The 13,968-nt window shown below is 50.2% G+C and overlaps 1 protein-coding gene across 4 annotated transcripts in view; it reads left to right on the forward strand.

Moving 5' to 3' along the window:
* The window catches only part of LOC147627983 (protein translocase subunit SecA, chloroplastic-like), a 118,589-nt gene that overhangs the window by 2,358 nt on the left and 102,263 nt on the right, over positions 1 to 13,968 (forward strand). For all 4 annotated transcript variants that reach the window (XR_015268358.1, XM_086814951.1, XM_086814952.1 and 1 more), the window contains exon 2: positions 13,780 to 13,852. Coding sequence is in view for 3 of the 4 variants with exons in the window: in XM_086814951.1 (XP_086671077.1) it covers positions 13,780 to 13,852 (73 nt within the window). In the remaining variant the exon portion in view is untranslated. The remainder of the gene's footprint in view (positions 1 to 13,779; positions 13,853 to 13,968) is intronic.

Raw genomic sequence — 13,968 nt, forward strand, 5'->3', positions numbered from 1 at the left:
TATCATTCAGAGACAAGGTCTACAGAGCCAAGGTCAAGGGCAGCAGACACGACATGTGGATCTGCATAAGGCAGTTCTCTTGAGGGTTAGTGCATGCTGACATGGAGGACAACAGAACCAAGCTTTTGTATGCATGTAGCTAGGGTTGCACTTCATGCATGACTTAGATCTAAATGTAGAGTTGTGAGAATCGTTGTATATAATCATGTTTTGGCAATTTACAATAGTTTAGGTCTCTCCATGGCATAGTCACTGGAAATGGCTGTTTTAGTCCCTAGAAACGCGTTTCTCTGTTTCAGGTCCTCATTTGTTACCATGGCTGTTTCTCGTTTCCCAAGTGATATTGTCACAGGAAATGGCTGTGTCCATCCCTAAAAACTTTTTTTTTTCCGAGAAAAGATCCTTTCATTAGTTATATAAAAGGTATAGAACGGGCCACAGCGCCAAGTGGTGTGAAAAGCCTGGCGCCGTAAGATCGCCTCATCCGAGTCTCCCCGGATGCGGTCGTACTGTCCTCGCAGGGTGTGGATCAACTCCTGCCAAATCCCCCGAACAGTCTCTGCGGGTGGCTCCAATCTCCCCTCAAAGGCCGTAAAGCACCGGGCCCTCCAGGTGAACCAGATGGTGAGGCTGCTGAGGAGCTCCCATCGTAAATCCCTCTCCTGTGTCCAGCTGGCGGACGAGAAATCCGGTGCCGGAACCAGGCGAGGCTGGCCCCTAATAAATCTGATGGCCTGACTGCCCTGCTCCATCTCATAGCCCATAGCAGGCCCTGACGAAGTCGACCAAGCAGCGGCACCCCACGTAAACATACCCTCTGGAGAGAGGGGGGCCAGAATACGCAGCATCCGCAGCCAAATCTGCTGTGCCTGAGGGCAGTCCCAAAGGCAATGTCTCTGTGTCTCCATAGGGTGGCCGCATCGGACGCAGGCCGCCGGAAGACCACTGTAAACAAGCCAAGTGCCAACTGCCGAGCCCCTGTGGGCGACCAGCCACCACTGAAAAGCCGAGATCCTGCGGGCCTGCCGGCTAGCCCAGAGCCGAGCCCAGAAATCCTCCAGGAACTCCTGTGAGAGTCCCTGCAATCGCCAATGCCCCGCTGCCGCTGGAGAAACCGTCCTCCTCGCCGTCAAAATATGCCGTCCCAACCGAACAGTATACTGGAAAAAGGTGATCTCTGTGGCCTCAAGGGATGCATAAGGATCATGCCACTCGTACTCCCCGGGGTCCCACTGAAGCCGGGCCAAGGGGCGCGCTGCATATGCCCATATGCGCCAATCCGGGAGCACATCAGCAGGGTCGGGGTCAATATGCCACCTCCGAGAAGCGGCAGCCACTACCCGAATCCTCTGAAAGGTGCACTCTGCAACCAAAGGTGACTCCTCCTCCACTCTCTGGAGTCTGCCCTCATCCTGAATCTCATAGTAGAGGCATCTGCCATCCTCAGTGCTAGCTCTGACAGCAATCAGGATCTCCAACTGTGTAAAGGCTCCCATCCACCGTGGGGCCACTGTCTCAAGAGGTGTGAACCACTCCTCTGTGAGTGCCTCCTGAATATCATCCCTCATAATCAACCCCCCTCTAAAGTGACTCAGCCTCTCCACCTGGATCTCCTCTGGTAGACTGCAGAAAGCCTGCCAGTCTCCAAAACTACGAGCTGGGCCTGCCGCTAAAGGTCCCCAGGCTAGACGAGGCCGAGAACCCAGCATATGACCCTGCTCCGTACGAACCGCTGGGCTCCAGATGAGCGGCTGTCTGGCCCGCTCCTCAACACAAGAAGGAGGCCGCTGAGAGAGCCCCGGTCTCAGCAGCTCCCAAGCTCTCAGGATGCTCAAAGCAAATCTGTCCTCCCATCCTCTACTGAGGCCTGTCCTCCTTATCTCTATGAAGATCCAGCGAATCTCTGGTGCCCAAGTACCCCCTGCAGGGGGCGCCCGAGCCTGCAGTCGCTGCAAGAGGAGCTCTTTCCAGGGCTCAGGGCCTGGAAGCAACCCCCGAACAATAAGCTTCCCCAATAAGGCTCTACTCTGATCGACTGGATCTATAATGCCCAAACTGCCCTGAGCCAGCGGAAGTGTAATAACTGCCCATGCAACCTTTGCCCGAGCTGGCTGACTGTCCTGCCCAGACCACAGAAAGTTCCTGATCAACCTCTGTACCTGGCTGATGCAAGAGCTCGAGAAAATCCAGCAAGACGTAATGTACCACATGGTCGCTAACAGCACCTGATTTGCCACCACCACCCTCCCAGCCAAGGATAGTCGAGCTGTACTCCAATACAATAGCTTCTTCCGAATGCTCAGAAGAAGCGGGGCAATCTGCTGCTCAGGTGACAAATCAAGGCCAATCTGGCATCCCAAATACCGCACTGCTGTGCCTGGAGGAATCCATCTGAAACCGGGGTCCGGGCTCCATGCCGGAGTGGGAGCACTACTGATCCAAAAGGCCACTGTCTTGCGCCAATTGATCAATGCTCCCGAAGCTGCACTAAAAACCTGGAGCGACTGCTCAGCCCGAATAAGATTGGCCTCTTGGCCATGCAAAAATAAGCCCGTGTCGTCTGCAAACTCAGCATCCAGCAAATCCTCCCCCCGGACTGGGAGCTGAAGTCCTCTCAAGCCAACCTCCTCTGCCGTCAAATACATACTCATAGCCTCCGCAAAGAAGAGAAAAAGGAAAGGGGCGAGAGGACACCCCTGACGGACTGATCTGGTCAGCTCAAAACTCGGCCCCCGTCCTCCTGCAATCAGCACCTGGCTGCGAGCTGTGGAATACAGAGCTGCCACCCCTCTGATCCATCCTGGCTCAAAGCCCAGGCGAAGCATAGTGCCCTCTAAGAATCCCCAATCAACTCTATCGTATGCCTTCTCAAAATTGAGAAGCATCACGACCAAGTCCTCTCCAAGAAATCTAGCTCGGGCCGTCGCCTCCCAGAAAGTAAAGATGTTGTCAAGGATACTGCGCTCCTTGACAAATCCTGTCTGAGTAGCATGAATCAACTCCCCCAGGAAGGGCTGGATCCTCAAACTCAAGGCCTTTGCCAAGACCTTGTAGACAGTATTGAGGATCGTAATAGGCCTCCAATGCCGAATGTCATCAGATACTCCCTCCCCCTTGGGGATAAGATAGATCAAGCCCTCTGAAAAGCTCTGCGGCATCACCCCAGTGTCCAAAACATGCTGAAAGCCCCTGCGGAGGCTAGGCCCCAAGAGATCCCAATAGCGCATAAAAAAGGCCGGCGTCAGTCCGTCCTCCCCTGGGCAACTATGTCGCGGCAGGACCCTCAAGGCCTCGGCAAGCTCAATCTCTGACAAAGGCGCACCTAGAACTGTACGCATATGGTCTGTGACCCTCCTCTGAACATGGGCCCACACAGTCTGTCTGCAAACATCTCGATCCTCAGTGGCAGGCTCCGTTGAAAGTAGGTCACTATAAAATGCAGTGGCAATGGCTCTGATCTCACCGAGCTCAGTAGCTACCGATCCATCCGGTCTACCAAGCTGGCGGACTCCTGCTCGCGCATGACGGGGTCCAGTGATCTCAAAAAACTCCCCAGTCACTCTATCACCAAGCTGCGTCCACTGAGAGGCGTGACGACGATAGTAAAACTCGTGTCTCTGCTCCTCAACCTCTCTAACCTCCTGGCGTGCCTGGCTCAGCTGGGACGCCACCCACTCACATGCAGGCTGCTGCTCCTGAAGGCGCTGTAGCGAAGCAAGGCTGCGTCTCAGCCGTTGCTCCCGCTCGCGAATCTCTCCCAGTCGTGTCAAAGCTGCAGCATGCAGAAAAGAGCTAAGATCAAAGAGTCCCTGGGCACACTGGCCCGCTGCATCCTGGTCAGAGCACTGACTATCATGCCAGATCCTCTCAATGTCCTCAGCGAAACTGGGATCTGCAAGCACCCTCTCTGGGATCCTCAGCTGCAAGCTGGGCTCCCGTGTCCCCTCCTCCAATGTCAATATAACTGGCGCATGATCTGAAAATGAAGTGCCAGCGAGAATGCCGACGGAGCCCCCTCGCTCCCCTAACCAGTCGCCCACATAAAATCGATCAATCCGTGAAAGATTAGTCCCTCCCTGCCGGCGATCCGACCGAGAGAAACTAAGACTGTCCTGAGACCGGGAGAAAGCCCCATGCTGCCATGCATCAGTGATCCTCAGTGACATGCAAAACCGGTCCCAAGCTGCAAGCTCCGTGCCATGCACTGTAACATGACTGCCTCCCACCCTATCTGCCGGGTCCTCAAGCATGTTGAAGTCTCCCCCAACACACCAATGTGCGGCCTCTGGCAATGCATCTGTAACCTGAGTCCAGAACTCTGCTCTGGCACTAGCATGATTGGGCGCATAGATGTTGAGCACACCCAATAGCTCGTCATGCATCCTCAGAATGACATACTGTGCTCTACCAGGCACAATGATCCCTCGATCCACAATGGCCGGCCGCCATGCATCTGCAATAACCATGCATACTCCTCCCTGTCCACCCAAAGGACCAAACCCTGCAGACCAGAAAGTGTCCCATCTACCAGGCATCACCGAACCATATCTCCGGATCCTGCTCTCACCCGAGTGGTGCTCCTGCATCATCAAAATGTCAATGCTGCCACCAACCAGGCATCTCTGAAGCTCCTGCCTCAAGCAGCCTCGATAGCGTATAAAGTGTGCTCCGCCAAGGCCCTGTACATTCCATGAGATGATCCTCATGGATGCCCTGCTGAGGAGGATGCTGTCTCAGCCGTACGGCGGGCCTTCGCCAGTGGCTTGGATGGAGAGTAGTCCCCATCCGAACGGCTGCGAATCTGCCCACCCGGTGTACTGCAAGAATCCCGGATCAGGCGCCAGTGGCTGTGACCCATGGCGACTGCCTCCTGCTCTGACATAGAAACCTCGTGTACACTCACATATCCAGGGTCGCGTGCCAAGTCTGCCACTATGCGCACGACCAAATGCCGAATCCCTGAGGTATCCACACTCCCGGGATCCAAGAAAAAATGAGCCAACTCCCAAAGTCGGCCTATCACATCTGTCACCTCCAGGTCGCTCATGTGGTGGGAAAACTCAACTGCCTGAGTCTTCAAAGTGCTGAGAGCGAGCTCAAGAGTCCACTCCCGATCACAAGGTCCACATAGAGGGAACGAGAAGGCCACCGCTGAGTCTAGTGCTTCCTCCCCGCGGGCCGGAGGTATCACTACATGAACTCGAATGGGTGCTGGCTCATGGGGGCCCTCTGCTCCAAAAAGCCGTGTGAAGGTGTAATCAAAGGCCTCCGAGCGCTATCTAATGCCGAGGCGACTCAGCCGACTGCGGAAAGAAGAAATCCGTGAGGCCCTAATCGGCATAGGTCTCCTCTGTGATGCTCGAGCGAGGTCAGTACTCAGCGCTCTCCGGACTGCAGGTGAGCGCCAGGGAACTGCCAGGGTCTCCCGGGAAGGTGAGGCGGGCGGAGGGGGAGGAGGGGGAGGCGAGGGAGGAGGAGAGGGAGCCGCTGCCGAGACCGGAGCGGGGGCGGGAGGAGGCGATGGTGGAAGCGAGGCGGTGGGAGGGGACGGGGGTGGGGGGGGTGAAGGAGGGGGAGCTGGCATCTCCTGGTCCTCGGTCGCTGCAGGGGTCTCCTCCTGAAGGGGAGCAAATCTGTTCCTCACGGGAACCCAGTGAGGGTGAGACTGTGGCTGCTGCTGCAGCGGTCTCTGGGCGTGCTGCTGTGGCTGTCTCCCTCGACGGCGCCCCTGTCCAGGCTGCCACTCCGAGGTCTCTGTGGCCTGAGCAGGTGTCCCTGAGGCAGCCTGCCGAGCCGAATCTGTGGGTGGGCCATCAGTGGCCTGCTGCTGTGGTGAGGGCCGAGGTCTCCTGCGAGGGCAGGCCTTGGCCAGATGACCGACCTGCCTGCAAATGAAGCACTGGTTCGGGAGCCCCGAAAACTCCACTCTCTGATCTATCCACCCCCCCCCCCTATCCTAGGTAACTGAATGACCTTAGGAAGGGAGGAGATGTCAGACACCAACACTCTGACCGAAGGTAGCCCTGCTGCTCTGGCCACCACTGAAGCTGCTGAGGGGCCCGTCTCTAGTACCGAGCCCACCAGTGCTCCGAGCCTGGAGAGGAGCGGAAGATACTCCCGGCGGAGACCAGGGAAACAAACTGTAATATGGAAGAGGCGCTCTCCCTGCTCCGCCGCTGCTGGGTCAAATCCATGCTGCCAAGGTCTGAAGAAAGCCCGAGCACCCCTGATGTCCAGAGGACTCATGGCAAGGACCTTGGCAACGCTCTGGGCGGCCTCGAACTCGATCTGATAATGGCCCCGGCCCAGGAGCTGTACATCCAGGATCTTGCCCACATCTGCAAGAAGGCGAGCCTGAAGTAGATCCCTGATCTCCCCTCTGCTGGGGCGAGTGCCGACTATTCGGCAGATGGTGGAGTGAGCCTGAAGGCGTTCCACCTCTGCGGTGAGGCTCGCTTCCTCTTCCGGCGAAAGAGAAAGCCTGATGGGGATGTCCTCAGGGGCGGGCGAGGGGGCTGCGGAAGAGTCCCTGTGAGGCGAGGCGGGAGGAGTCTCCATCAGAGTCTGAAGCTCAAGCGAAGGCGAGGCGAAAGCGGAAAACCTGCAAGAAGCGGGCTGCACACCAAGAGGCGGAAGGACGGATGAAGATGAGGAAAAAACAAAAACCCCCAAGGGGTGAAAAGCAGCACGAAAGAGGAGGGAGGGGGCGAAGAACGGAGGAGAGGCCCTGAGGGGGGGGGGACGGCAACAACGCGAGAGGGAGGGGGGCGGGGAGCTGCTGAAGGGAGGCGGGCGCGAAGAGGCGAAGAGGCGGGGGGGCGAACTGGCGGCAGCGGGGAGGGGGGGCGAACAGGCGAAGAGGGGAGGGGGGCGAACTGGCGAAGAGGGGGGGAGGCGCAGCAGCGAGGAAGGAGGGGGAGGCGGCGCAGCAGCGAGGAAGGAGGGGGGGGGGCGCAACGGCGAGCAGAGGGGAGCAAGCGGGGGGCGGAAGGAAAGGACGCGAGGAAGGGGGGGAGCGATGGCGCGCAGAGCAGGGTGGAGGCGGGAGCTTCAGCGAGAAGTCATATCGGCATCTGTCCCCATCCCTAAAAACTTGTTTCCCCATTTCCATTCCTTGAATGTTTCCGTTCCCGTTTCTCGTTTCTGGTGACTATGCTCCATGGTCTCTTCTATTGTGTATTTGGAGATTGTGTGATAAGCATCAATCTTCAGTAACCATCATAATTAGCATTAGTCTACTCTAGCTTTTGCGATCATTTTACATTGGTATCAGAGCATTTTTTTTTCCAGAAAGAGACTTCTAGTAAGTACGAGAAAAACATACAACAATCACAACTATAAGCCAGAAAAGAATAGAATCACCCCAATATGTAAGGTGATTTCAACCACTGAGGAGCATCATGATGCCATATAAGACCTGTGGTACTAGAGGAAAAGAAGATGCAATGGTCCCATTCCCACATAAATATCACACGCTTCGCCTGCGCAGAACGAGAGGGCCCTTGAATGCGAGCCCAAGTAGCCATAAGAGTGTGGATGATATCACCCCATATAGTAGTAATGCACTGAGACTCAAAAATCTGGACACCCTCAATAGCCTCCGTGCATCTAGCTCTCCAGATCTGCCATGCTGTAATACTGGCAATAATCTCCCAACTGGTGTCAATCCTCTGTCTAGGGGGTGTATAATCAGAGTGAGGAACATCGTGCAATAAACCATGCTGGGCAATATGGCAATACATCTACGAATGAAAAAAGCAGAATCTGTACCACTGCCCTCATAAAAAGCTGCGGGGACCGGACTGGGAGAGCCAAGCAACTACCCCCCAAGTCACATGCATGGCTCGGTCAGTCAGTTTGCCCATAAGTTGGGCTACAGGACCCCAAATCCGCTGTGCATTGCTGCATCCCCATAGACAATGTTGTACGGACTCATAATCTGCCGCACATCTAGGACAGGAAGGTGCTACACCGAAAACTGTTCTCCACTGATTGGTGGGGAGACCACCACGTAAGAATAACCAAAAGAAATGAGAGATCTGGCTCCTTCTGTATGAGTGCCAAAGTCTATGCCAATATCTGCGTTGTATCACTGGAGAAATATCATAGCTCTCCCAATGAGGCCTGAGAGTAGGGATCCTATGCATTTGTCGAGTGAGGAGAAGCCTGGCATTCCGAACAGTGAAACTGAAAAAAGGAAGGCTTTTCAAAGGATCGAAGGCATCAATCCACTCCCACTCTCCTGGATCCCACTGAAGATATCTGATAGGACTGCCACCATATAGCCACAAACACCAAGACCCATGAGTCACTATCTGAGGAGAAGGGTCAATATACCAGTGCTTCCCCGAGCGACCAACAATCCTCGCTGGACTAAGCCTAGTATTTGGGATGATCTCTTCCATACTATGTCTCCTCAATCTCCCACCAGGCATGATAGAATAAATGAGGCAATCTGTATCCTCCTGGCGCGGGAGAGCAATGACCTGCAGAGGTATGCCTATCCTCGAAAAAACTCCCAGCCAACTCGGATGATAGTCTCCGTGAAAGGTCCCAGAAAGCCACTCATGCGGAATAGCTGCATTAATCTGATCAATACGAATGCGAGAGCCCCTAAGATGCTGAGTGGATGCAACTCTCTGATCCTCCGGAAGACTCTTAAAGGTCTTCCAAGCAAGAACTGTGTATGCGCATCTCGCCCATCCTGACCATTGCATATAACGAGATGCACCAAGTGGCCGACCAGCCTCATCCCTAATGAACTCGTTCTACATAATAGGTTGTCGGTCAGCCTTGTCCAAAGACCTAGGAAGCCTTTGTCGCAAAAAATATATCATGTATCAGAGCATTTAGGTGAGCCTATTTGCTAGTTTGTGTTAGGTTTTCTAGATGTGTTTTTTTTTTGCTTATGTGCATTAGTGTTTCATTTGTGTATTAGAGTTAGTTGGCAACCAAGTTGCATTTAGTAGGCAGCCAAGTTTCATTTATGTATAGCGTTTGGCTTATTGTCAGTCCACCGTCAGTCTCTTCAAAGTAATAAAGCAAATACTATTCCGGTAACGAGATAGGGGGCCCTTCAGTGGGTAATACGGGACCCCATACGGTGTATAGCTTCCATCTCTCTCTCTCTCTCAATCTCTTAAAGTTTGAAGTCTTAAAGTGGATTGCTAAACTCGCGAAACTCAGGATATAGAAGACGGTGTGAGCATTTGTGTGATAGGATCCTCAAATTACGAATACTTCCGCTGCATGTTACATGTAAGCAGCCGCTCATTAACACGCATCCCGAAAAAGAAAAGGAGTGGCCCTACAAGTAAATCGACTTAAATACATAAAAAGAAATCACTTAGAAAAGTCAATTTGGACATTTTTTTTCTTTTTGCAAAAAATAGCTTAATCTGAGCAATTAGTCCTAATTATTTTATTATCTTTCAAAATTGAGGGTGCAAATTTAGCATTGAAGTGTTACTATAGCATACTAAAGCATGGTCTCTCAAAACCCCCTTGTTTGGGAACCCTAATAACCCTTTAAAATCGTACATCTAAGAGACTTTTCTTTGATGTATAAAATTATTTCTAGTTTTGATTCTACTTGTTCTTGAAATGGTTCGAGACCAAAGATCAAGAATTCAACACATAAAGTCCAAATCTAGCATCCATTTGATGGGCATCAAACAAATATGAGAAATCCATGTGATTATGATAAAAATTAGAAAGAATCCACATGCAAAGAAGGTATGTGTATAAGGCCTAAGTGATTGAATCTCTCATCGTGAGGATTGCTATCAAGCTTGCCATGAGCCCGAGACCATGAAAGGCCATCTCCATGAAAGGAGCCAAGAGTACATGTAAGTGTCCAAGATGTGAATGACTAAAAGATCCGTACAATGAACCCAAGGCACCCAAGGCCGTATTTATAGTAGCCTTGCCCATGGTCCATTATTTATTTGTTTTGAACCTTAGCTTATGCTTTCTTACAAACCATCCCTTCCCATATATTTTGTCCTCAAAATCATAGGAGATATCTACAATTCAACATAGTCTCAAATAAAATCAATGGGAAGTGGTGAAGGCCCTAAATATGCTCTCCACATGTAAGGAAGTCCACGAGTCTTCATCTCCATGCATATGTGTGGGACTGTTATGGTAGCCCTTCTTTTGTAAATGAAATTCTTTGAAAGGATGTGTGCACCTCCTTGGGACTTACTTAGTGGATGAGCTTGAATGCTATGATACCAATGTTACATGTGTGGAAGCCTTGCTGTGTTGATCCACAGTCCTAAGCTTGATTAAGAACAAGATGTTGATTCAACATGATTAAGCTTGATTAAGAACAAGATGTTGATTCTACATGATTAAGCAGAGGAGAGAGAGCAAGGTTGGAAAATTTGTCCATGTGGGTATTGTAGGCCTTGCAAAGACCCACAAATGATTTGATTTCCAGGGCAGTCTTAGGTACATCCCAATCCAATATAGCTTGTACCTTGTTGGGGTCCAAATGAATACTGGACTCATTGATAACGTCTCCCAAATAATGAACCTCTAAGAGGCCAAATGCACTCTTCTTTTGGTTATCTCCACATCCTGCTCATGCTACTGTGCTGTGGCAGAAAAGATGAGTATATCATCCAAGAAGATGAATACACACTTCCCAATTAGCTCGATAAAGACCTGAGACATCATTTTATTGAACATTGTTGGTGCATTGGTGAGGCCAAATGGCATTACCACAAACTTGTAATGGCCACGCTCGGTCCGAAAAGCCGTCTTTGGAATGTCGGCTGTAAAACTGCGGATGTGGTGATAGCCACCCTTGAGGTCTATTTTGGAAAATATTTAGCACCATTAAGACGCTCTAGAATGTACTCTATGTGGGCATTGGGAACTTATTCTTGATTGTGAGCTTGTTGAGTGCCTTGTAATCTACACATAAACATGGTGTCTTATCTTTCTTTTGCAGGCGAGGATGATGGGCGGATGAATGCAGCCCAGAGTAATTGAGATATAAATGTTGTTTGAGTTCACCCTCCAATGCCTTAGAAAGGCGATAGGGGAACTTACTGGGAGGCTCTATCCCCAGGACCAACTCAATGTGATGATCCTCAGGACGAGAGGGTGGGAGTTGTGGTGGGAGATTGTCCCTCAACATGATGTCTTGGAACTTTGGAAGGAGACATGCCAACTTCTTCTCTAAGGGGGTTGCTGGTTGAACAATAGATTGTTGGGTGTGGACATAAATCAATGCACACTCAGCTCCTTTTTGGAGAGATCTTTGGGCCTATACATGTGAAATGAGAGGGACCTTGAATGCATCTATCCCCACGGGTTATGATGGGCTGAAGTAAACCGTCAACAAGCGAGAATCATGTCACATCCTAGAAGTGGTGAGAGTATGAAATCTTGCTTGAATGTGGCCTTTGAACATTGAACTCAAACTGTTGAGTTTACGAGTGATGTGTGCGGAGACTAGGTGTAAACCCGTCCACAACTAAAGCATGAGACACTAATGTGCAACTCATCTTCTTAGCCAACTATGGAGAGATGGTGTCCTCCGAGCTACCCATATCAAATAGGACAATGACTTGTCCCTTTGCTGTGCCATAAGCACGGATGAGAGCTTTTGTTTGCACTTCAGTTACCCTCCTGCTTATCATCAAATACCATTGGAGGTACTAGATTCAAAGAGAGTCGTGTTTCAAGATGGAGGGGTGGATGTAGCTTCGGCGGCGGCCACTATGGAGAAGGATGCTTTGGTGGCTTTATAAGCCTGTAACGTAGTGCAATCCTTCTTACCATGGCCTACTTGATGACCGAAAAAACAACGATTCTTTGTTTGGTACTGCTTTTGCTCCTCTGGCTGGAGAACCTCTAGTAATGCCCTCCTTGGCCTTCACCTCAGGTTTCTTTTTAGGCTTATCCTCTATGCTTTTTTTGGTGTCTGAGGTGCTATGAGACTTATTGTCCTTACTGTCTTTATTGTTATGAGTACCCTTACCTAGCTGGGATGAAGATTGCTGCTGCTGCTGGGGTCTGCTGGACATGCTTAGGCTTATGTCTGTTCAGCATCATTTGTTGCTGTGCTAGAGTCAAAGTCCAGTCATAAGACTAAGGCTCGAAATTGCGAACGGGAAACCTGATATTCGTAACTAACCCCCTGAGAAACTTTGTCAGTTTTTTGTCTTCCGTCTTTCCCAACTATTGTGCCATGGTGATGACCTTACTGGAATAAGTGAACATGGGCGACCCAGTCTGGTATAGTTTGTAAAACTCATCCTCCAAATTGGTCATTTTTTAGACGTGAAAGGAATCTTGCTTTGACACAGAAGTCTCCCATATGTATTGGATCGTGCTTGTGGTTAGGTCTGTGTGGAGACCTGACCAATCCTGCCACCAAGTAACAGCTCCTTCTGTGGGGTGTGGAGCCGCCAAATGGACTGTCTTGTGGACTAGAAACTTAGCTAAAGGAAAATGTGCAACAAATCGATGAATAAGTTGTGTAACTGTAGAATGATCACATTTACCATCATACTTACTAAAGTTTGATTGAGAGCTCGTGTGACGGTGGTTGATGGAGCAGATGAGGTACTAGGAGTAGGTGCCATTTTGGGAAGCGTTGCCATAAGATTGGTGTGAAAGGTTATTAGCAATTGCGGATGCTAGAGTTGCATGGCTTTCCGAACTAGCTTATGTTGGTATTCCGCTGTAGCGCGTTCTGCCCGGTGTTTGTCTTCAGCTTCCTTGTGTTTGGTTTCCTCTATCTGCCGGGCCTCATCAACTTCCCATCTTCTTTGTTTTCCCATGAGACGAAGCATGTGCTGAAATTTTTAGGGACCTGCTCCGTATCTGCTCTTTAGGTTGCTCTTTTGGCTGTTCTTTTTTTTTTCTTCTGCTTCTTTTGCTTATTGTACCTATAGCCTGAGTAACCTGCTTTGTTCCATTAGCTCTTGAAGGAGTAAATTTGTGCTTCAATGGATGTTCCTCTTGGTTGAACATCCCTCTAATGTAGTTGACACAAGGATTGGCCTCTGTTGTGAAGGGTTTTGCTAAGATCTGGTGCAACAACACTGGCTAGAGAGATTTGTTTTTTTTGCTTCATAGAAGGTCTTCTTTTGAGAGGCTGTCTCGTGTGGCATGAGCAAATCCCAAAAGCCTCTGGTCTCATAAAGGATTCTTTAATTCCAGCCAATTCTCAATTGCTTTTTAGCTTTTGTCTGGATTCATACGAACTCCGTTGTTTGAGACTATATGCCCCAAATATCTGAGAAGATGATTTTTTGAATCGTTGCCTTAAAAAGATAAACAGATCTTGCAAATGTTATCTGTGATCTTCTTTTGTTTCTGAACATGTCAGAATGTCACCAAGAAAGGTCCTTCAAACTTATTATGCTGTGGGTGGTAGTGAAGGTAGAGCATAAAAAATGACAAGGATGTGTGTTGAATTGTGCAGCAAGCTGCATTTGAACACCTCATTGTTTTGGCATGTGTTGTTCCAATTACAGAATCTACCTTACTTCTGTTGATTGAGCTCCATGGTGACCTCACCATCCATGTTGTATCCTATTTGCACTCTCTAGGACAACCTTCTTAGGCACATGGTTTGTGCTTCTTGCTAGTGTGCCTGATTTTGTTGTCTTGCCATGGATGCTTGAACTGCAAATGTGGTAGATAGTCTCTTAATCTGCTTCTGGACCAATCATCTTGTTGATGTGCAAATAAATACATCAACATGCTATCTTTTGCAGCTTCAATTCTACTGACCTTTGCTATCTGCTTAACCAGGAAGCATTTGCTGTTGTCCGAGAGGCTTCCAAAAGGGTGTTGGGATTGCGACCATTTGATGTACAACTGATTGGTACCACAGTCTTCCTTCCCTCTAGGCTTTCAGGACAAAATTTTCCTGTGTAGCTCAGTTTGCTTGTTTGATGCCACATACTTTTACTTTGTGGCTTTGCTTTATACTTTATCTGG

Source organism: Cibotium barometz, chromosome 20, assembly GCF_041138505.1.
Source record: "Cibotium barometz isolate CiBa-2024 chromosome 20, ASM4113850v1, whole genome shotgun sequence".
In the NCBI taxonomy this organism is placed as follows: domain Eukaryota; kingdom Viridiplantae; phylum Streptophyta; class Polypodiopsida; order Cyatheales; family Cibotiaceae; genus Cibotium; species Cibotium barometz.